The sequence below is a fragment of the Melopsittacus undulatus genome, chromosome 7, assembly GCF_012275295.1.
Source record: "Melopsittacus undulatus isolate bMelUnd1 chromosome 7, bMelUnd1.mat.Z, whole genome shotgun sequence".
In the NCBI taxonomy this organism is placed as follows: Eukaryota; Metazoa; Chordata; class Aves; order Psittaciformes; family Psittaculidae; genus Melopsittacus; species Melopsittacus undulatus.
Window position 1 is genome coordinate 54,169,981 of NC_047533.1, and position 21,990 is coordinate 54,191,970.

General features: G+C 37.5%; 1 protein-coding gene across 1 annotated transcript in view; it reads right to left on the minus strand.

The window, feature by feature from the left end:
* Window positions 1–2,535: 2,535 nt before the first annotated feature.
* The window catches only part of COL25A1 (collagen type XXV alpha 1 chain), a 303,851-nt gene continuing 284,396 nt past the window's right edge, over window positions 2,536–21,990 (minus strand). The window contains exons 34-39 of the mRNA XM_034064996.1: window positions 18,446–18,499; window positions 17,186–17,212; window positions 16,428–16,481; window positions 11,716–11,793; window positions 9,325–9,363; window positions 2,536–8,571 (exon numbers count right to left, since the gene is read on the minus strand). Of these exons, the coding sequence (XP_033920887.1) occupies window positions 8,569–8,571; window positions 9,325–9,363; window positions 11,716–11,793; window positions 16,428–16,481; window positions 17,186–17,212; window positions 18,446–18,499 (255 nt within the window). The 3' untranslated portion in view covers window positions 2,536–8,568. The remainder of the gene's footprint in view (window positions 8,572–9,324; window positions 9,364–11,715; window positions 11,794–16,427; window positions 16,482–17,185; window positions 17,213–18,445; window positions 18,500–21,990) is intronic.

The window sequence follows — 21,990 nt, forward strand, 5'->3', positions numbered from 1 at the left end:
TCTAAAAAAAACTATTTAAAACTATAAAACTATCTCAATCAGCATCAATTACAACACTCTTAATGTGCCAAAGAGAAGAGAGATTCTAAAAACTTGCAAAAAGTTCCAAGTTATTTGTTGGCTCCAGGAGGGAGCAGCCAGACAAGGGTATGCCAGTGAGAGCTCATAACTGCTCTGCTTAGGTGTATGTACTTTGAAAACTCAGTCAAGCTGTAACCTGCACGTACAAAGATAATCAGGTTGTTTATTAGTCATTGAACATTCTGCCTTGGTGTAAGCACACGAAAAACCTGCATCTTAGGCGATGTGACAGGAACTCTGTCTGCCTTTGATCTCAGATGCAAACTAAAGCAGCTTGAGTACAACTATACTAGCAGACTGTGATCTCTGAGGTTTGTGTACAGTATTTTCTTGAACACTACAGGTCATTTGGATATATGTGTATGCATACAAATATTTATATATACATGCATATAGACACATACATACATTGAAGCTCCAAGTTTTGAGCAGAATCCCAAACCACTGTATTTTTCTACTGCAGCCAAGGGAAGGGACAGGAGAATGCCCTGTGAGTACTCTGGCTGGAAACTAGAGGAAGACAAATTAGTGACCCTGGGAAGACAGAAGGACTGTGGTTGCAGGAATATGACTTGCTTTGGCATGTTCTTGCTTGTTTGCTTTTAATACTTATTTGCGTCTGATTGTTACTACTTGCTGGAGCATGAATGCTTTGGCTGCTCCTTCTGTGAAGGAATGGCAGAGGGAAGTCGTGTCCCATGAGTGCAATAGCATGTGAAGGCTATATGGTGTTGGTTAGCTGAGGTTTGACTTTACGGGCAGTAAAAGGACTGAATGGGAAACCCATGGACAGTTAGCTCTAGCTAACTGCACATGCAGTATGGCACAGAGCAGCTACAGTTGGCATTGCTGGGTGCTGGAGAGTTGGGTGGGGAGAAACTTGATGAAATTCAACAAGGGCAAGTGTAGAGTCTTGCATCAGGGGAAGAACAACCCCATGTACCAGTACAGGTTGGGGGTTGACCTGCTAGAAAGTAGTGAAGGGGAAAGGGACCTGGGGGTCCTGGTGGATGGGAGGATGACCATGAGCCAGCAATGTGCCCTTGTGGCCAAGAAGGCAAATGGCATCCTAGGGTGCATTAGAAAGGGTGTGATTAGTAGGGCAAGAGAGGTTCTCCTCCCCCTCTACTCTGCCTTGGTGAGGCCACATCTGGAATATTGCATCCAGTTCTGGGCCCCTCAGTTCAAGGACAGGGAATTGCCTGAAAGAGTCCAGCACAGAGCCACAAAGATGATGGAGTGGAACACCTCCCGTATGACGAGAGGCTAAGGGAGCTGGGTCTCTTTAGCTCGGAGGAGACTGAGGGGTGACCTCATCAGTGTTTACCAATATGTAAAGGGTGGGTGTCAGGATGATGGAGCTAGGCTTCTTTCAGTGATATCCAGTGATAGGACAAGGAGCAATGGGTGTAAACTGGAGCATAGGTGGTTCCATATTAACATCAGGAAGAACTTCTTTACTGTAAGAGTGACAGAGCACTGGAACAGGTTGCCCAGGGGGTTGTGGAGTCTCCTACGTTGGAGATATTCAAGGCCTGCCTGGACAAGTTCCTGTGTGATGTACTCTAGATTACCCTGCTCTTGCAGGGGGGTTGGACTAGGTGATCTTTCGAGGTCCCTTCCAACCCTTGGGATTCTGTGATTCCTTGGGGATGCTGGGCAAGTTAAGCTGCAAGTATCTCATCTAGGAAAGGGAGCAAAGCTATTTTTAGTCCCCCCAAGAGTCTAAAACAAAGCTAGATAAGATTGATGGACCTCTATGGTGATTAAGAGTAATTAAGAGTTAAAAATAGAAGTCAAACCCTCCCACTGCTTATTCTCTTTCTTAGCCTAGGGTGACTACATTTCTTTGAGGTGAAGGAAGGGGAAACAATGGGGAGTGTTTTGTTTTCTGAAATATTTTGGGACTTAGAAAACCCAAATATTAAAATAATGCTTTGAAGTGATTACAGCTGCTGTCCAATCTTCCATTTTTTTTTCAAAAAACCTCCTTTGTTCAAGGAGGCTCCTGCAAAAATGTGTGCTCTTAGACTGGGGTGTTGACAATATGCCATTTTGCAATAATTATTATGGTCCATCTTTTACAAAGAAACTGGATTTGTGGTAAAACAGACCCTCACATTTTCTAGCTTGCACTGATACTTGACATTGTCTGGGCACATGTTTGTTTCTTGGCAGTTCGGGTTTATGTCTTACCTTTGGTATTACAGAAAGGGGAGATCGGTGATTTTCAGCTTGTATTTTGATTGTAGTACGTGTGGACTTGTCTAAGCAATAGTTTCTATATCTGGTTAGTACGTAAAGCCTTGCAGCTTTTCCAGAGCAAGGAAAAGCTCTAATATTTGCAGCAAAATGTTTTCCTTACATCCTTCTGTGGATGTCCATAGGCTGTTCTGCGTGCCTAGAAAAAAGAAGACTGCATGGACTCAACTTTAAAGGGTTAAACAACATGGGAATTTTTTTATTGCACACTGTAGGAAAATGGAACATGTTGCAAAGGCCCCAGTTTTTGTGTGAATGTGAATACTGACTGAAACGACCTGTGCGAGATTTCAAACTACAGATTGGCACAATGCAGCATAAATTTCTTCCGATCCAGACAGACTAGAGCAATGTTTTGCACCAACACTAAGAACTTTATAACTATGCAAAATCAGCACCAGTGGTTGGATTAATATTTTAATAATTACACACTTTTTACATTATGAAAATAAATCATAAATAGTGTAAAAATAATTCTGAAGATCAACTTCTCACAAGCAAGAAACAAAACCTGAAGTACAAAACTGAAAGAAACCAAAACAGTATTCAATCAAAAAACAAGGAGAAATTTTAATAATAAAACCAAAAAAGCATGCTGATTGATCGGGTTCAATTAAGTCAAGACCAGAGGCCACAGGAAGGTGGTAATTAATAACAAATTAAAATGGGTGATTAAAACCTTGTAATTCTTTACACTACTTGTCAAGAGGTCTCGTGACATATTTACAGTGCTAAGACACTCAAAATATTTCTAGTATTGTTATTATGATACCCATGTGTTTTTCCCCCCGAGCATTGTAATCCTTACCAAATTACTCTTCGTATTTTTGTCTCTTCTACTGCATTTATGAGACCATTTGCAATACAAAAATAACAGCACATATAGATGAACTTAAAAAAGTAAAAAATACAAATAAAAATATATAATATTTTCCAAAGGAAAAAGTCAGATACATACATCTTAGTAACATTTTTAAAGTTGTGTGATATTTTCCCAAACATGTACAATAATATAAGAATATCCACATATATGTTAACAATATGTAAAACATTCTTCCACCAACTCAACTCTTCATAATACTTCAGAGAAGTGTGCAAGTACCAATGGTATCTGGGAAATTCATACAATTTCTCTTTTTAAATAGAAACAAGTAAAACACTAACGGTCCCAGGTTAAGTTAAGGCCCCCTGTTTTCCAAAGAAAATTAGATTTCCAAGCAGCATTGATAATTGGATGCATTTAAAAACAAAATTAAACAAAAACAACACTTCAAATCTTTTTTTTTTCTTTAAATACAAACTCCACTTACTCTGTGTAGCATCTCTTTGAAATTTTGTCAGAAATTATGGTGGCAGGCACTTGTATCTAACAGCATTTAATGAATCCAACCACCATGTAAAATACTTCAGTACAGAGGGTGCAAGAAAATCTTCATTAGTTCATCATAGCAACATTCAGATCCACAAATGGATGTTGCAGAAAGAAAAAAAAAATCAGGTGTTAGTTTTAATTCTGGTCACTGAAATAATTTTTTTTCTTGCAATGACTAAAATTTAAGCTTCCTTTTGACCACTACCTTTGCAGATATCAGTGGTTTGTGTAACTCTCCAGTGTGAAATTTTATGTGTCTCAGGTAAAATACAGAGATTTAAAAATGTAATTTAAGATGGTCAAGCCGCAGTGATGAGGCAATTTGAAAGGAAAGGTCAGCTTCTGCATGCCTTGAACATCTTCATCACATTCAATAGACTGGGAGTATCTCTGCAGTTTTTACTCACTGAAGTGGTCTTGATTCAATCAAACCCCACTGTTAAAGTTGATGATATCACCTTGGTTACTAAGCATCAATACCTAGGTCCTTACTTCTGCATGTATCAAATTGCTTTTCAAGGGAAGAATGCATCACTCATCCCATTTCCCTGCTGGGGAAAGGGCAGTGCAGCCAAGTGAAGAGCCCAGGGTTCCAGGATCCAAACCACATCTCCTGACATGGCCCTCAGCCCTATGCAGCACCACCTGGCCACAAGGACCAAAGGTCTGCTCCTCTCATTTGGGGTTGCATTGTCTCTTCTGCTGGCTTAAGAGAGTAACTGATGCTCATATGCACTCTTCCATGAGTATAATGCTCAGTGGAGCCAATGCTAACTTTCCACGCTGTACAGTAATATTAAGAATTATCCCTTTTAAAACTCTATACTTTACACATGTGCAGGTATATGGATTTGACCATTCTGAAACTCATTCATACAACTTACATGGTAGACTAAAAATATATATATAAACAGCTGGATGAAGAGTGTCATTCTGCCTTGCTACACTATCAGAATGTGACATCAAATTCAGTAATAAATAAAAATATAAATCAAAAAAATACATTGTTCCATGAATTAACATTTCATGCTTTACCTCAGGAAAAAATACAGAGGTGTCCAAAACATCCTGAAAGAAAGCTTCGCATAGCTAATCTATAAATATGAAGACAAGGACCATGTATGTCAGACATATTCCATACAGTGCTTCAAAGACTTGCTGCTTCTGTAACAGGACTTCTGCACAATGTGGTTATAATACACTGGAGTAACAGATGATTACAAAACCTGGTGTGAAACAAATACTGAAAACTCTCAAAAGAACAAGAATTAATCATATCTGAAAAGGTCAGGGATACAGAAACTGTGTAGACCAATACCACTATAGATTTCTACAACTGAAAGGACTGGTAGAGGAACTACTGTTCCCGTCACAAACTAAACAAAACAAATCATATCTATCTGGAGGAATGCTACTAAAAGATACAACACACAGGCGGTTCAAACTATAGCTTTGCCATCGAAAGAAAAAAGGTATACTAGCACCAAAACCAGTACTTTTAAAACAAAATAAACATGTTGCAAGTCTTCACAGGGTGCTTTTCTTGATTAAATATTAAACACAATGCATTGTTTTTCCCCTTGTCTTGAACATGCAACTTACCTACATACTGTTAGGTTTCAACATAAACATATTTGAGATACAAATATTAATGTCAAATCTATGTATGTAGTTTAATGTAAAATTAATTGTTTTATGTCAAATTAAATTGTTTATTTGCTGTTCACCCATGCTCATTTAAACGGAGTGAATCTTTGATGATATTGAAAAATACAGAAGCTTAAAAATATAAGCTAGATTATTTTTTGGGAAAAAAGAAGTATTCCTTCCTGGTGGGAATTAAAGACTGAAAACAAAGTGAGTAAAGGTGCTGAAGTATTTCTTCAGCAGGGTCTCAGTGTCAGGGAGTTAAAGGAAAATTGAGTTTTCACTAATGCTTATCGGCAATATCTATAAATATTTTCTGAATGAGGAAATGAATCAAGATTCTGCCAGCTTTATTGATGCATCCAGAAATGGATGTAATGAGGACAGTTTAAAAACATAGATATACCAATTTAAAAAATGAGAGTGCTAATGACAGTGTGCATTTAATGGCTCTTTATCTTGCTGCTTTCTTAAAAACCTGTGTTTTTGGACAGTCTTGATATGGAACTGTTAAAACATCTAGCTAGATAAGAAACATCCTACTTGGTTTAGCATTTGAATACACTGAGGGCCAATTAAAGAATATTTCCTCTTATGGTATGATTGCCAGTATTTGCTATTTCATAAAAACATTCAACTTCTAAGTATTCACATCTGTAATATACCCAGCCAAATGTACCAAGTCAGAATATAGGCATAAGAAACTCTTTTTTGTTAGGTGGGCAGCTTGCTCCTCAGCCTGCTGGATTTTGGGATAGTGCTTCTTAAACAAGCAGACTAAAACTGTCAAGTTGAAGGGCTTATGTGGTTCTCCTCTTGTGCCCTTTCTGGAAAGTTCCTCATTCACATTACTGCTGTAGCACTGATTATTAACAGCTTATATTCAATCTATGGCATGTGAAGGCTTTCACTATTGCAGCAATGATTATTCAAACAGGTCAATACTTGCATCTCTGAAAATGTAAGCAAATAAAACCATTTTCCCTTATATCTGTGAACACTTTTTTATTTCTTAGTATTGGAAAGATGGATATAAGCAGTGAATATATCTATATTCAGTATATATACATTTATATAGTGTTGGGACTGTTTTTATTAGTAAGGTACTACCAGATGGAGGCCACAAAATTAATTTTGATTTTTAAAAAAATCTGTGGAAGATTTCCCCTCTTGAAAAGCTCTTGTTGTCTCTGATGTAGCAAAATGACAATAAAGATTTAGCAAAGTGAAAGATGGCATTATAGTGGCTTTTCCATTGATCTGAGATTGTGGATCAATATGAAAGTGCAACCACACCAGGTTTCCATCTTCATATGATTTAGAAATGATGGAGTAAGCAAAAACATGCACTTCAAGAAGGGTAAGGTGCCCACACATGGATGGACAGAGGTTGTCTTTTTCAACTTTAGTTTTGGTCTACATACGAAAAACAACTCTCAGAAATGTAACTAAAAAAGTTCGTGATCATCCTGCTATATACACTAGGAATGGGAGTGCTATAAAAAGAACTTCCAAGTGCCAAATATGGCACCATTTCTCATAACCTAGCCTCTCAAACTAACTACAGCGCACCATATGAAGACTCAAACCTGGAAGAAAAATCTCATGGCAAAAACTACAAATGTGCACAAATTCAGTATTTCTAACAATAAAAAAGTGGAGAAGCAAAACCTTGCCCATGTTTCCCTAGAAAGCTAGTAATCTGAACAGAAATGGAGAAATACTGACACCTTTAACAGTGTAGTACAGTAACAAGCATGCCCTGGTAATCACACAGACTTGTTTCTCCAATGTTTTTTGAATAATAATGTCACTGTAACAGCAGAAAAAGAACAAGATCAATTATGAATATAAATCAATTTGTGGAACACAAAAATAAACTATTTTTTTTAGACTTAAAGGCTTCAAAGACTCTAAAATAAAAACTTAATACTGAAACAAGATGCATGTCTGGCTTGAAGAATTTTCTTCAATGCCAACATCACAAATGTTGAACATATTATTGAAATGCATCCTTTATGGCAACAGTTACGGGAAAAGGAAACAAAATTAACCATAGCTTCCAAAATTCTGCAGAGAAGTTCTGCTAGTTTTGTGTAATTTAAACTGAATAACCTGAAAAATCACACCATGGTACATATGTCTCTGGTCAGTTCTGTTATCCTCCTCCACTGGAGGATGTTCTGATTCATCCTTGCCTCAAGAATGCTATTTCCTCCAGCAGTCCCAAAATACAATATGCAGAGCACATACTCTGTCCATCCTTGAGTAAGGTTGAGAAGCTTCTGGCCTCAGGCAGTGTCTGCTATGGAGAAACAATCCCTGCAGCACCACTGTAACCTTTTCAAACAACCCACAGAGAAGTCCGGTTTCTTCTTCAAACTTCTTTCCTTCTCGATTAAGGACTCGACAGGGCCTGTCGTGAATGTTTTCACGACCGTGAGCAGTGCAAGGCAAACTGATGCTGATTAACAGGCAGGACCCCCTTTGATCAAAGGGGCCAAGTAACCCGCAAGACTGGAAGCCATCCACCTGCAGCTGGAACTCTATTCTCCGAAAATTCAAGGCCTCTTTCTATCCTCCTCTGGTTTATCTCTTTTTAGCAATAAGCCATGGTGTGACTCCCTTGGGATGACAAAAGGAAATGATTCAGAAACTGGAATCAAAGGTCACTGTGAGCAGCCATTTAGTACATAATGTGATCACACAACAAGCAGGTTTGGCACACAAACTCATGCTTTTAGTCTGTACAAGCAGATATGGCATGAATTGGTGAAGTATTTACGATGGACATGGAAGCCAAGTCAGTAAACTTCAATGGTGGCTGGTACAGTACATTTTGTAGCATTTTGCTCTTATTTGGTCACAATTTCTTGTAAACTAGTTCATGGCACTCATTGTCCATGCAGGTCCACAAGCCAAAATATAAGAATTTACAGAAATAATCAGATTTCTATTCTCGATCATTGTACTGAGATCTCTCTCTAATGCAAGAGAGAATCTTTGCAGGTTTACCCTGCAGTTATGTATCATCTGACTGCAGATGTAAGTGAAAACCAGATGTACACACGGACTTTTGCAAACAATTAAAAGCAGCTACATGTAAACATATCTCAGACTTGTCAAATCAAATTTTCAGTTTTCAACTATAAATACAAAAAGTGGAGCACTATATACACAACTTCATGCTTGTATGGTTAGATTCATCACTGCAGAGACAAAAAAAAGATACAGATTAATCAAATTAGTAAATTGATATTTCAGGTATCTATTCCAAATACACAGATATGGCAGAGTTACAAATAATATGGATAGTTGTTTCCTTAGCATCAGCTATTCTTCAGAGATAAATGCACTCAGGATTTCACTTATGCTCTGTTTTCTGATGATTTACATGCTGGTATCCCTCCACCTACATTATTCTGCATGCTATGGTTTTAAATCTAGCACTGTCTAGGTTAAGTCTTTACTAAAATAATGTTGCCAGTTAACATTAGCATAGAACATGACAGCCAGGAGTATTTATTGAAGAATACAGGTAGGGAAAACAGAAGAGCAGGATCCACTGTTCTTCTAGGTATTTCAGAAAACTGATATCATAATAGGTCAAGATAAATATTTGATAAAAGTGCCCATGAGCTTTTATAAAGAATGGTAAGCAGTGATCATGTGCAGAACTCAAAGGATGTGTGAGTCTTCATATGAAGCATAAAAGTCTTGGACTTTCCAGAAATCTAAAGCCAACTATTCCTACAGTATTGCATCAATAAGTTTTACTTCTACATGTATATTACTACATCATCATGCCAGCTGCTGTCGTGGGAGGTCTTATTTTGCATTGCTGCATATATCTAAGAAGCTTTGAGGCATATCCTGATTGTGTTCAGTATGACTGTGACAGGCTTTTCTGTGTGCCAAAGAGGCACACTGCCCCTGAAAAATAAAAGCTCTACACATCCTACCTTTTGCCAACAGCCAGGCATTGGTAATCCATCGGGACCCTGTTTCAAGGGGAGCAAGTAAAAAAAAAAACAAATAAAAAATAGAGAGAGTACAGTTAAGTTTGATGGGATAGATATTTCTTCAATATCTGTTAGAACAGCTAAAGCAGCTCTGACTTTCTAGCTGATAAGTAGCTACCAGTTTCTAACCTATTTTCTTGTTCTCAAGGTGAAGGAAAAGACAAATTTACACTGTAAATACATACATGCACCCCTCTGAATAGTGATTTTTTTCCCTAAATCATTAGAATATCTTCACTGGTTTCTTATTGCTGTTAGAGCACAGACTGCACATTATTTAAAAAATATAATAAAATATAATAAATATAATTTGTTATTCACAATCTGTAGCTGACTGTAAAAATCAATGAGCAACAAAATATTATCACTTTTATCTGGAGGGTATTTGTGTTTAAAATCTGTATTTAATGGGCCCCTAGTACAAAGTATACCCAACGATAAGACTCATATTTGAGTAGAATATTTTCTGTTCACTTTCATGCTTAGCTTTTGAATGAAGCAGCAAAATCTGAACATACCTCAAGTGACAAAGTGGAAGAAAACAGTGGCGGGCTCAGGGCAGTACAGCAGCACTGATTATTTTACCACTTGGACAATATAGCCATCTAATTTCTTATGTTAGTGAGAGTCACTCCGTTTTCCTGTCACCACTCTGCTTTCACATATCTCCATGCATCCAGTAAGATCACAGCGAACTTTTGACCACAGTCATACTTGTTTTCATGGAACTAATTCCAATTTATATGGCTTTACAGGGTTTATTGAGAGAGTTATATGCTCAGAATTAGGAGCATGTATGATGTAACTAGACTGTACATGAGCAGAAAAAAAAATCTGGCCTTTACATTTTTTTTAGACTATAGAAAAACAAAACTTATTATGTGAGTTTACATGTGAAGATAGTAGTTCATGAGAATTTTTGAATGAGCCTGCTATTCTATGTTTCTATGCAATCTGATGGAAACAGCTTGCTGCCTAAAGCAAGAAACAGTGACATTTTCTTAGCAGCTTATTCTAGTCATTACTTATGAATGGTATATTTTTCATCTATCAATGATTGTTAGTGAATCTCCAGATATAAATGACAATACAGAGCCAGAGAAACATTTTTAAATTGCAAAAGCATGCTTGATTATCCCCAACAAAATATGAAAAATGGTTACCATTAATTGGAAGCAAACAAAATGGGCTATGGAATAATCTTAATGGACTATGTATTTAAGATTAAAATTCATTAACATCAAATTAGAAGTGATATAGTTGAAAATAAATCTACTTAACAATCATCTTAGAGAACCGTGCTTAACCACCAAACAGTATCAGAACATGCAGATCAGATTTTACTGCGAACAATTCAAAAGAAAATCTTCCTTGCATCTTTAGGAAATGTGTATGTTCTGTTCTTTCTTTTTTTTTTAAAAAAAAAAGGAAAATAATTGAAGCTTACTTTGCCATTAAATAAAAATCACTGTTGCCATATTGGTACAAGGGAAAGGGTCAACAGGTAACATTTTAGTATAGGTGGGAATTTGAATTCATGCTAACATAGGGTAGGGAGTGTTGTGTGTATTCCAGGAAGGTAAGTTCCAAGGGTAAGACCATTAAATTGAAGACGTTAAGTAACAAAGACAGTGAGGGTGTGGGCTGCAGACTGTTATCTTCTTATGAACCTCAGGTAAGGTTTTTATTTCCACATCTGTTTGAAAACTATTTGATGAACAGGCCAGACACCAAAAATATTACTTGCATAAGGCCTGGGAGATCAGGCTCCAGCTTGGCTTGCTGGAAACCTGTGACTTTAGATTTTTAGAAATAATATTTACATCATTTTGTACTCTCATTTTGACCAAATCATGAAAACATGCACCTAAGACTGCATGGACTTGAAAGGAAGTCTGGGGTGCAGAGTAGCTATGGGACCAGGCTAGGGTGAAGAACTGAGCCAGTGCAGACAGAAGTCATCAGACTTGATTAGAAGTGGAGATTGTGCTGGGTTTCTACAAAGACTTGTGTTTAGGGTAAGTAAGGCAACCGGTACTTTGTGAGGGAAAATAACAAACCAGTGAATCTCAGGGAAAATGTAGGAAGGACACAAACTTATAAATTGCTGTGTGATGTGGGAGCAAACTGTTGAGTTAGGTTTGAGGTGTCAACAAAAAAAAGTTTGTTCTTTGATTGCAGTTATGATCACTGAAGCAGCTGGTTTGTCCATGCACATGCATGTGTTAGGTGAATAATGTAAGGTCAGCTCAGAAAAACATTACATTGAGAATGGCTGACTACAAACAAAGGAACTGCATGCAGGGTTGGTAGGAAAGAGAAATACTGTACCAATTGGCAAGGGGCATCCAGCCCATCCAGGCCAGGCTGGCCTGGCTCCCCTTTTTCCCCCTTAATTCCACGGAATCCCTGTTTGTAAAGATTAACTTGCAATGTTACTGTCAAGAAAATACCTTCAGTATTGACTTATATGGAGTGAACAAATAACAGTAGAGAGGCAAGAGGAGCAAGCTGACCATCATGGTATGATTTCAACCTGTGGGGCACTGAATTTAGCACACCCCATGCTTGGTTCTTTTCTAACATGTTTAGCAGAAAATAAACACCAGTAAACCCCACAAATTTGTCCTTAAGGTCTGAGGCGCTTTAAACCAAGTTAGGAGGTTGACAAAGTCTGCCCCAGAATTTGCCAGAACTTGAGATCAGGCTGCGTTAACAAAGAGCAGCAGGTGACACAGTAATTGCTGCTTGCTCCTCTCCCCTCATTTTTATTCCATCAGTCTACAGCAGGACAATTGATTGTCCAATACAGAAGTGAGACGTACCAATGGGCAAGGTGCATCTAATCCAGGAGCACCCTGTTCTCCTTTCTCCCCTTTAGGCCCCTTTTTGCCTTTCTTTCCCTTTTCCCCCTGTGGATACAATGGTTTGGATAAAACAAGTTTCATTCTTTTGGAAAAAGAAAATAAAGAAAGATTGCTTTAAAAGTTTTGGGTTTTCTTTATAAGCCAATGGAGAGCTGAAAGGACACTTACCACTGTGTTCTGGTTTGGATGGTGCATTATGTGGAAAAATAAATTATATAATCACAAGCAAGAACTGCAATCGGTAGGTATTAGTTTGTGTTGGTATATCAGCATTATGAATGTTTTGAATCTTAGAACAGGGCTTGAAATCATCGATTTCTTGAGACAGAGGCAAATCTGCAAATCTTCCCAATCCACAGTCCAAACCAAGGGCTTTTCTGTGTGTTCTAAGTGGTAGTACTGAAGTGCACATGGACACTAAGCTGAATTTGTCAGCTTTCCTACAAAATTTGTCACTGTTTGGAAGTAACTTTGTGAGAGCCAAGTACATCAGCATAGTCTCTCTAAAAAAGATCTGTGGCATGCATGCTTTGCAGGGATGGCTGGTCTCTGGCTAAGTTCTATCAACTTCCATAGTGTCATGTTAAGGGTAAACTTAGCCAGAAGCATTTTTTGCAGAACTGACCCTTTTCACTCTGGTATGAGTTTGGGACAAATCCTTTTCTCAGTGGTGTCCACAGAAACACACCGACATCACTGAGGGTGCACTTCTGTCATTCCAAATACAACACGACCATTTCAAACCCTGTTACAGAAATCAAAACATTTGAACTGCTTGATGGAGAGATGTGCTATGACACTTTCAATGATTTTATACTGTATTGGTATCAAAGTAATAAGTGCTAATTAAATTCTTTATTTAAATATTCCAGCTTTTAAATGTTCTCTCTAGTGCAGGCAACATTCCATCTACTTATTTTACTGAAATCCAGTCCTTTGATTTCACACTGAGTTTTCCTTTCAAATGTAAAACTTCTAGTGCTTTAATTACTCATAGAAATGAGTAGACTCCCCTCAACAAAGCTACCTGCAAAGATGACCTCACCTTCAAGCAGTATAAGATGTTCACAGAGATAATTTTATAATTGATTTCACACCAGTTATCACAATGGTAAATGAGTTTCAGGATTGCTCTCAATTTCATAAAAATCAAAAAAGGTTCTGTTAAAAAAAATGAAACAAATTGGACTAGGATTGCAAAAAAATGGGATAGGAAGGATGAGTAAATTGGAAATATCACAAGGAAATGGGAAAAATAGTCATAGGAAAATTAGTATGACATTGAAGAACCAGCAAGCGAGGTTGTGGCTATTGGGTGGATTTATTTTGTGAGGAAAAGGGTAAAAAAGACAGAGGAATTGTAAGGAATGGAGGTAGAAGGAGAAGGAAGGAATGCCCCTTTGGAAGGAGAGACAGATTTTGGTAAAGCATAGTAAACAGACATTTAACTAGTTCCACACCAGTACAAAAGCTAATCCATTAACAAGAGACAAAAAACATTTTACACAATTAAAAAATAATCAGTTATATCATTTAAAAAATGGAAAGAAAGCACATTATTCATTAAATTTCATAGCATACTCAACACATTCAAATGAAAAAATCTTTTCCATGAACAAAACATACTGCATTCATGACATTACAGAAGCAAAGTTTCTTGTCTATCTTTTCTGTGTGCCAAAAAGTCACAGAGTAATATTTAGGGAAACAGCAACTCAAACATTACCCTTCTTTACTAAGTTATAAGATTGTGATGTAAAAAAAGCCCTACAAGTCAGGAACTGTGTGTTGGCTAAGTTTTCATCTTAAACCTTTAGAAACACGACAGTGTAGCACAGAAGTCCAACAGTTTCAGGGTCAAATCTCATGTTATTTGTGCTTGATGTAACACCATTATATTTGCTGTGAGTACACGCAAGCACAGAGAACGAATGCTCCAAAATGATTCTGAACATGGACGGTATAGTTTGGTTTCTACTTTTTTTTGTATTCTTAGGACTTGCATTTCTCTATGTCACTGTGTTACAAGCCATCAGATAACTATTTAAACATCCGGTTTTGCAAGGCAAATCTACAATCTTATTCAAACCAATGCAGCAGTAATCTCTGTAGAGAAGAGTCTGGATTTCCTGAGTACTTTACTAATTTTTGCCACGCACTGAGTTCTTGTCTCTTACTCTTCACCTCATTACTCTGAACTACCGAGGTGCGCAGGAGTTAGGGAGAATCTACATGTGATGAAGGTTAAAAAAGAAATAAATTCCTTCTTGCCCTTCCTCAGTGCCTAAACAAACACAAATTTGTGGCAGTTCTGTAATACTCTTATGGTTGTGGCCTGGGTTCAGCTGCAACAGTTACTATTCTCCTTCTTAGTAGCTGGTGCAGTGCTGTGTAAGGGAGCAGTGAGCAAGAGACTGCATGGTTCTGAGTTTCTGGCTGGGCTTAAACCACAAGAGGCTGGAACATCTCCAGTCATCACATGCACAGATTTTCATCAATGCAGAGTGTAGGGGGGGAAAAGATGATGCCTTTCCAGCCCCTGTCACAACGCATCACACTCTTCTGTCAACAAGAGACGCAACTGCACATTTAGGATCAGGGCTCCCTTTCCTCCCTCTCCCCATAACACAATCTCTACCATTTCTTAAAAGCCTTTAACTTCTAAGAGGTTGTTTGGGTTTTTTTCATATAGCTTGAAAATACAAAATCAATTGTACAAATGTTTTTCATGCTTAGTGCTCCTGAACTACATTTTAAAATGACTAATTAGAGTTAGAACACTCTTACAAATTATTTTTACAGCCAAGTTAAGCAGACATTATAATGCAAACACTGACTGACTTTCACTGTAGCACAACTACCGACAGGTTAAAGTAAAAAACATCAGTCTAAGAGTCATCTCAAACTGAAGAAGTAAAGTTTTACTCCCTGCCTATCATAGCATATCTGTGAACAAAACAAGCATCTGATCCTCAACAGAACGTCAGTAATGATGTATATTTTTGCAATGCAATTTAAATTTCTTAAGCAGAAATTTGCTAATCTCAGTGTGTACAATGTCAGTCTAAGACAATACTGTAAGGAATATTTAAAAACTAAAGAAACATGAGCTAGACCCTCAATTTGTAAACTGGCTTATCTCTAATGAAATGGGTGATGCTACACCAATTTGGTAACAGATAATTAGTAACTTACATAAGGAAAAACACCAGAACTGAGAAAATTTGTTATAATGAAATCTTCCATTAATTGCATTATTTTGTCTTTTGAGAATCAGCCTTCCATTCAGAAAAGGAACTATTGATGCAGCAAGATTCAAGTATTCTCTCATTTCTGGAAAACTGTCAAACCTGCGCAACAGAAGCCTCTTTGACAGAGGTCTCAGCTATACCTTCCCTGATTTTTCACTGAGAAAGACCTTCCTTTGCCTTCCAATTTTCTTTGAATAGTCTGAGAATTTTTAAGACAGAATCCGTCTCTGCTCTCAATCTACAGACTTCCTGGCGATCCTTTTAATCTGAAAGCCCATAAGATAATGTGGTTTCTGACGTATCTGTCAGACTTGTTAAGTACTTTATCCCATACATTCTCCTCAAGAAACAGGTTTTGCCTTTTCATTCATTTTTAGGGGCTGGAGCACTAGATTTCCTAGGAGATGTGTCCTGCAGCCCAAGAGAACAGGGCTACACTGTTTTTTTACCAGCTTTCCACCTTTTCTTCAGAGATCTTCTAGGAATCTGGTGGCTGTATTTTGTCTATATATCTCTAGCTGCACATGGAAACACAGAATCAGAAGGTCTGATTTGAAGGGACTTCTGTGGGTTGTCTGGTCTAACCTCCCACCCTGAGCAAGATGATCCCTGACCCTGTATTAGATCAGACCAGACTAGGTCATGCAGAGGGTTCAGCCACCTCTCTGCGTAAACTGTCCCAGTGCTCTCCTAATGAACAAGGTTTTTCTAATAGTCAGTCTGAACCTCCCAGGAGCAGCTTGTTGATATTACTACTTTTGTGCATAGTTTTTTGTGGTTTTTCATGATTTTTCTCAGCATCTACCTGTGACCTGCCTTTTGGCACACAGTAAAAACAAAGATAAGTTTTAATGGGACAATTTATAGCATAAAGACAGTGGAGCTGACTAGGCTGAGGAATCGAGAAACAGTTAACACTGGTCACCTTTTCTCCCTTTTCTCCTATATCACCCTTTTCTCCTCGAGGACCAGGGAAACCCTATAAAAACAAAATGGACAAAGATAGGTCTACTTTTATTCACATGCAGGTTAAGCTTTCAAATACTCTTGGAAAATATAAAAAAAGATGATTTCACTACATGCTGTATACATGTATATGTGTTACGTGTGCACACATGCACGCACACAAGAGTATGTGAAACAAGTCATAGTACTTGGTAATTTTGTCAGCAGTGGAAAGAAATGTAACTCAAAATGGCAACAGTCCATGCAACACAGCCTGTCTACATTCTGGAAAAGACTCTTCTAAGCTAAGGCTTTCAGTGTAGGACTAGAGGAAAAAGGTTTCAGTAAGTCTTTTTAACATGCCAAAGAAAGAACCTATGTTTTGAAATACATCCCTTACAGGTTATAGAATTAATCTCTTTAATTAGGATAAATTTACTCAATCAAATATTTTGAATATTTTTTTTCAAAGTGCAGTTTTTTTCAGCCTACTGACTTCCAAAGGACTACCTACTTTTATTATTAAGCACTGTATCTGGTGGTGTCTGTCAATTAGGGCTGTATATTGCATGATCTTTGTTCTTTCTATCATAGAGAAAGAGCAAATGCTGATTTAGTACACTCTCTCTATGTACTGCATGCACACTAGATGGAAACAAAGTTGTTACACTCAGTAAGCTATTCCTTGAAAGATGCTTACCTACCATTGTGAGTGTATTGATCATACATATTACTTACATCAATGCCAGGCTCTCCATCTTTACCCTGCCGAAGAACCATACAAACTATGTTAGTGTCCCTAAACTATGATACCAATGGCTGCCTTGATGTCTGACTTCTGTGCTCCCTCTGTATAGCAGTACCTCACGATGCTAAGGCTGTTAGTGAAGAACATTTCTGCCAGTGTTTAACATTTTGAGGAACTGATAACTTGACTGTAAAATTTTGCTTGACTGTAAAAGTTTTTTTGTATGCAGATTCCAGGAGCAAACTAAAAATACAGAAAAGCCTATTATGAAATAATATGTTTAATTTTTAGTTCACAGGAAAGGGAAACAGAAACTGTATTTTTTTTATTTAACTCACAAAAATGACCCTTAGATGAACATGCTCTCAAGCTAGTTTAACACTCCATGCAGCTGAAAACTATCCTTAGTCATTGACTCCTGATAAAATTAAATGGATCAAATTAAACCACAAGTCTGTATTCCATCTTTAATTAATTAAACAGATTAGACTGGAGAGGGTATAGAAGCATTGCAGATCTCTTGCAAAGGCTGGTTGTGTCTAGCTAAGCACATTTACATGGCTTTTCTTGTGTCAAAGTACAGAACAGGCATGTGTATATGTACACAACTGACCCAGTCATCAGCAAAGTAAACAGAGTAAGTCAGCTGTTTTATTTGGGCTGTCCTTGTAGGCCAAAGGAAGCTCTCATTCGTATTTTAGAAATGGATAATAATCTTTAAATGGTTGATTTAAAGCATACCATCTCCACCTACAAATGATCAACAATGAACTTCTCAAATGGCTCCTCAGCACACGGCACAGAAATGAAAACAAAACTGGTCTCTGAAGTGTCAAATAAACCAAAAATATAACGGTGAAATAGCTTTGCAGCACAGAAATCAAAGCAGTTTATTGACATAAGGAAAGCTGCAGCTTTCCATGGTTCATCCTGAACTCCTGCCACTGTCACATGGTCCCCAGGCAGCTGATTGCCCTAGGATACAGAAAGAGGAGCACTTGCATTCTGGATTTCCTCTCTCTTGCTGGTTCATGTCAGATTTGTTTCATTACTTTTGCATGACCATGCACATGGTCAGGAATCTAAGCCCGTGATACAGACCAGTGAGCTTTCACTGTCAGGGATTATTATTATCTATCTTTGCTTTTTCCAAATAACTGTATTGCTAGGTGGAAAGCAGTCATAAAGCACACAAAGTTTAATCAAGGAGTGATGAAAAGCACAATGTGTACAAACTATATGCAACTTACAGGCAAGCCGTATGGTCCTCTGGGTCCAGGGTCACCTATGGTTCCCTTTTCACCCTAAGAAAAGATTACAGAACAAGCAAACAAAAACATTGGCTGAATGAGATAGAAATCATCTCTGCCAAGTGCTTTAGGTTAAAGTTTATGCATTCCTAAATCTTTTGAGTGAAAAATAGCCAAGATAATTTACTTCTATTAAATGAATAAGGGTGAAAAGAGATGTGTATTACTTTTGAGGCAAAATGACTTTTTGGGCATATGATATTACATTTGGTTTTCAATACATTTGTAAGTGAAAATATTTTTTAAACTGAACTTGCACTGATTTCTATTTTAAGCTTACAACTCAACAAAAAGCCAATGTTGTAATGAAAACTGAGGACATACAGTATCAAGCTTCACCACAGCAGCTGAGATGCAACACAGTGACAGGCAAAAATGTGCCAATCAAATGTGTTAAGCAGGCAGTGTTATCAGCAGTGACATTGTGAAGATTATCCCATGCACTGTATAGTGTCGCTACCTGTTCTGTTGGATTCTAGATTAGTGATGTTAATACCCTGGTTTATGAAATTAAAACTGTATTAATGTGCAAGATAAGCAAGGGCAAAGACCATTCTGTACTTGAAGTTTGATCTCATTTTGCTCAAAAACCCATGGAAAAAATGCCAGTTTCCAGAGGGATGGTGCCAAAATAATTGTGCAAGTTTAATATTGAGGAAACTTTTCCAAATGAAATGACATTTCAAGGCAACAATTTTCAGGCTGACTGTAGTAATCATCCGTGCTTTACAACTGTTATTCATAAAGATCGATATGGAGTTAAACTTCCCGAGTCAGTCACCATTAGCCCAAGTAACTGTGAGCACAGCCTTCAGTGAGCTTGTTAGGGAGGCAGTGTTGGTAAATATGTGTTTCAGACTGTGGTGCCACCTTCTGAATAAAGTCCAGCAAAAAAGCCCTACTGTCTTGAGAGAACTAAATTCCTTCAACTGTTGAAGAGATTTAGAAAATAAAGTCTTGACCACCTCCAATTTTCAAAGCTCCTACCTTCAATTTGTTATACAGGGTTATTTTGATCCTTTCTTCACTTCCTTTCCTTAACATGACCTAATGCAAGGCTTTGTTCAAGGCTCCTAGCCTATAGAAGTGCTGTTCTTCATCCTAGCAGTTGCTCCACTTAAGTTCTTGAGATAATGTTGTATAAAAGATCTTTCAAAAATCTAGATTATTTACTAGTCATTATTAATTCATTACTCTGTTATTAAATACAAGACAGAGATGTAGATGTGTGCCTAATTAATGGCAGTGATTACTGGCACAGCCAAGTCCCTTAGCACAGCTCTGAAAATGGGCTGCTAAGTCTTAATTTTATTGACTGGATGATATAAAAAAGCAGCCACTGGAATAAACTGAGTCTGAACCTGTTTTTGAATAACCACAGGAGTAAGAAGTTCGACAAAGTAGCTGACATTTGATCTATTTTAGATACTTTACATTTTTATACGGTGAACACTGTCTGTGCTCACTTTACTTTAGTGGTGATTACATGTGTAATGTCTGATCTTTCTGGATTCTGATAATCTCCAGCCGTTTCTGAGCAGCACTTAGGGTAGCATGCCCTTGCAGAACAAGAGGAGGCATTGGGAACTAACAGCTGATTTTCAGAACAGTAAATCCCTTGCAGCTCTAAATCTTTCTTCTGAGAAGAAACTGATGTGCTGACCCATGTATGTAACGGCTACAAAAATGTTTGATCACTACTTGGGATATGTCAAGACTAGTTAAGTATCTTTTTTTCAAATCTCCAACAGCAAAGGTGACTGTACAGAGTTCTCTCAAGATAGGCCTATAACATTGCTAAACATATGGTAAACATAAAGATGCTGAATGTATCAGTCTAGGAAATAATCTCATCTGTTTTGTAAGAATATATTTTGGGAAATGTATCTCCCAGTTTTTTTGCCTCCAATACAAAGCACATGTTGAAACGTGTTTGGAATATCAGATGAGGTCCTGAATGTTTATGGATTATATAAGATTGATGAACTGTCATAAGCATACTGCCCTCAGCCATCATGATAAAGCATTTCCCCTAGGGAAACATACATTTGCAAACTTCAGTAAGGTTTTAAATATCTTTTTGTATGACAAATCATCAGTGCCCGAGGAACAGAAACCACAGCCTTCAGTTTTGCCTCCAATTTCACTTCAGTCTCTTGAATCATGGGTGAATACGAACTACAATTTGCATGAATAAAGCTGCATAATTTGTGTCTCCATTGAGATTGATACAGAGATCTTATAGCACTGTCATGGTGACAAACATTTTAACCAAATTAAACAGAATGCAGTTTCCCTACCAGTAGAGAATGCGCAGAGTCATGAGTGTTCCATCTGAGAGCCAAAAACAAAGCTCAAAACCAGTTCCTTGCAATCAAGGCCAGGGTTTCAGGAGATTAGCATTTACTTAATTTTGTCTTTCAGCTTCTTTTAGATAGACCAGAATTTGGATATACATTACATCTGTCATTAGGCTTCTGGTTTACATGTCCCCTTTCCCTAGTAGTAGTTTTAAGATGCTCATCTGTTTACTAATGTTCTCAATTTTCTCTCAAAAAAAACATACAAGTGAGATTAATAGGTAAACAGCCAGATCCAGAGGCCTATTATGATCAACTCAATTGGAAACAAAACAACCAACCCTAATTTGCACAACGGTCTGTTCTACCTAAGAAGAGTAATTCAGCATTGCCTCAGCTGCAGCCTAGGCAACAATGAATTCTGTAAAAGAAATCATTAGGCTTCAGTTTGATTATACTTGCTTTCCTTTACTTTTAAGGAGGCATAAATATGCAGCAACGAGCATTTTGCATGTATTCTCTTAAAGTGAGATTGCCTTTCCAAATATTAAATAATGTGGATTTAAGAATGTGGTTATGTTTCATATTAGAAAACCCTAGTGCCCTTCTAGGTTAATATTGGCCCAAGGTTTTTCTTATCAGCATGGACAAAATGTGATCCTGTCCAGTGATAGTAAGCAGTGGCACCATGTACCATTTTTAATTAAAAGGCAAAAATGTTTTCCTTCTGCTTTCACATAAACACATTGAAAAGTTGCAAATGCAAGGTGTAAAACTGCATTAAACCCACACGATTTGTTATTTAGATAATGAGACATATATCAATGCCAGACACCTGCTAGATAATTATTCTACAAACAACTTTTCTCCCCAAACAGTATTGAATAATTAAATGAACAATTACAGCAATAAACTTGCTAGTTGTTTGCTTGTTAAAAACCCCTTCCATCTTTTTTGTGAACTTCCTCCCATTCATTTAGTTACACAGAAAATGCTGGGTTAGCAGGAATTTTTTGCACACTTCAGTTTCCATAGTTTTGTAGATCTGACCCTCTGTGCTCTGTGCAATTATTGAACCAATTTACATTGCTGCAGTTCCTGCCCCCTTTGTAATTAATACTTGTCAACAGCCGTGGTAGGGCTGATCCAAGATCCAGGTGTATGACTTTATGACCTTGGATACTT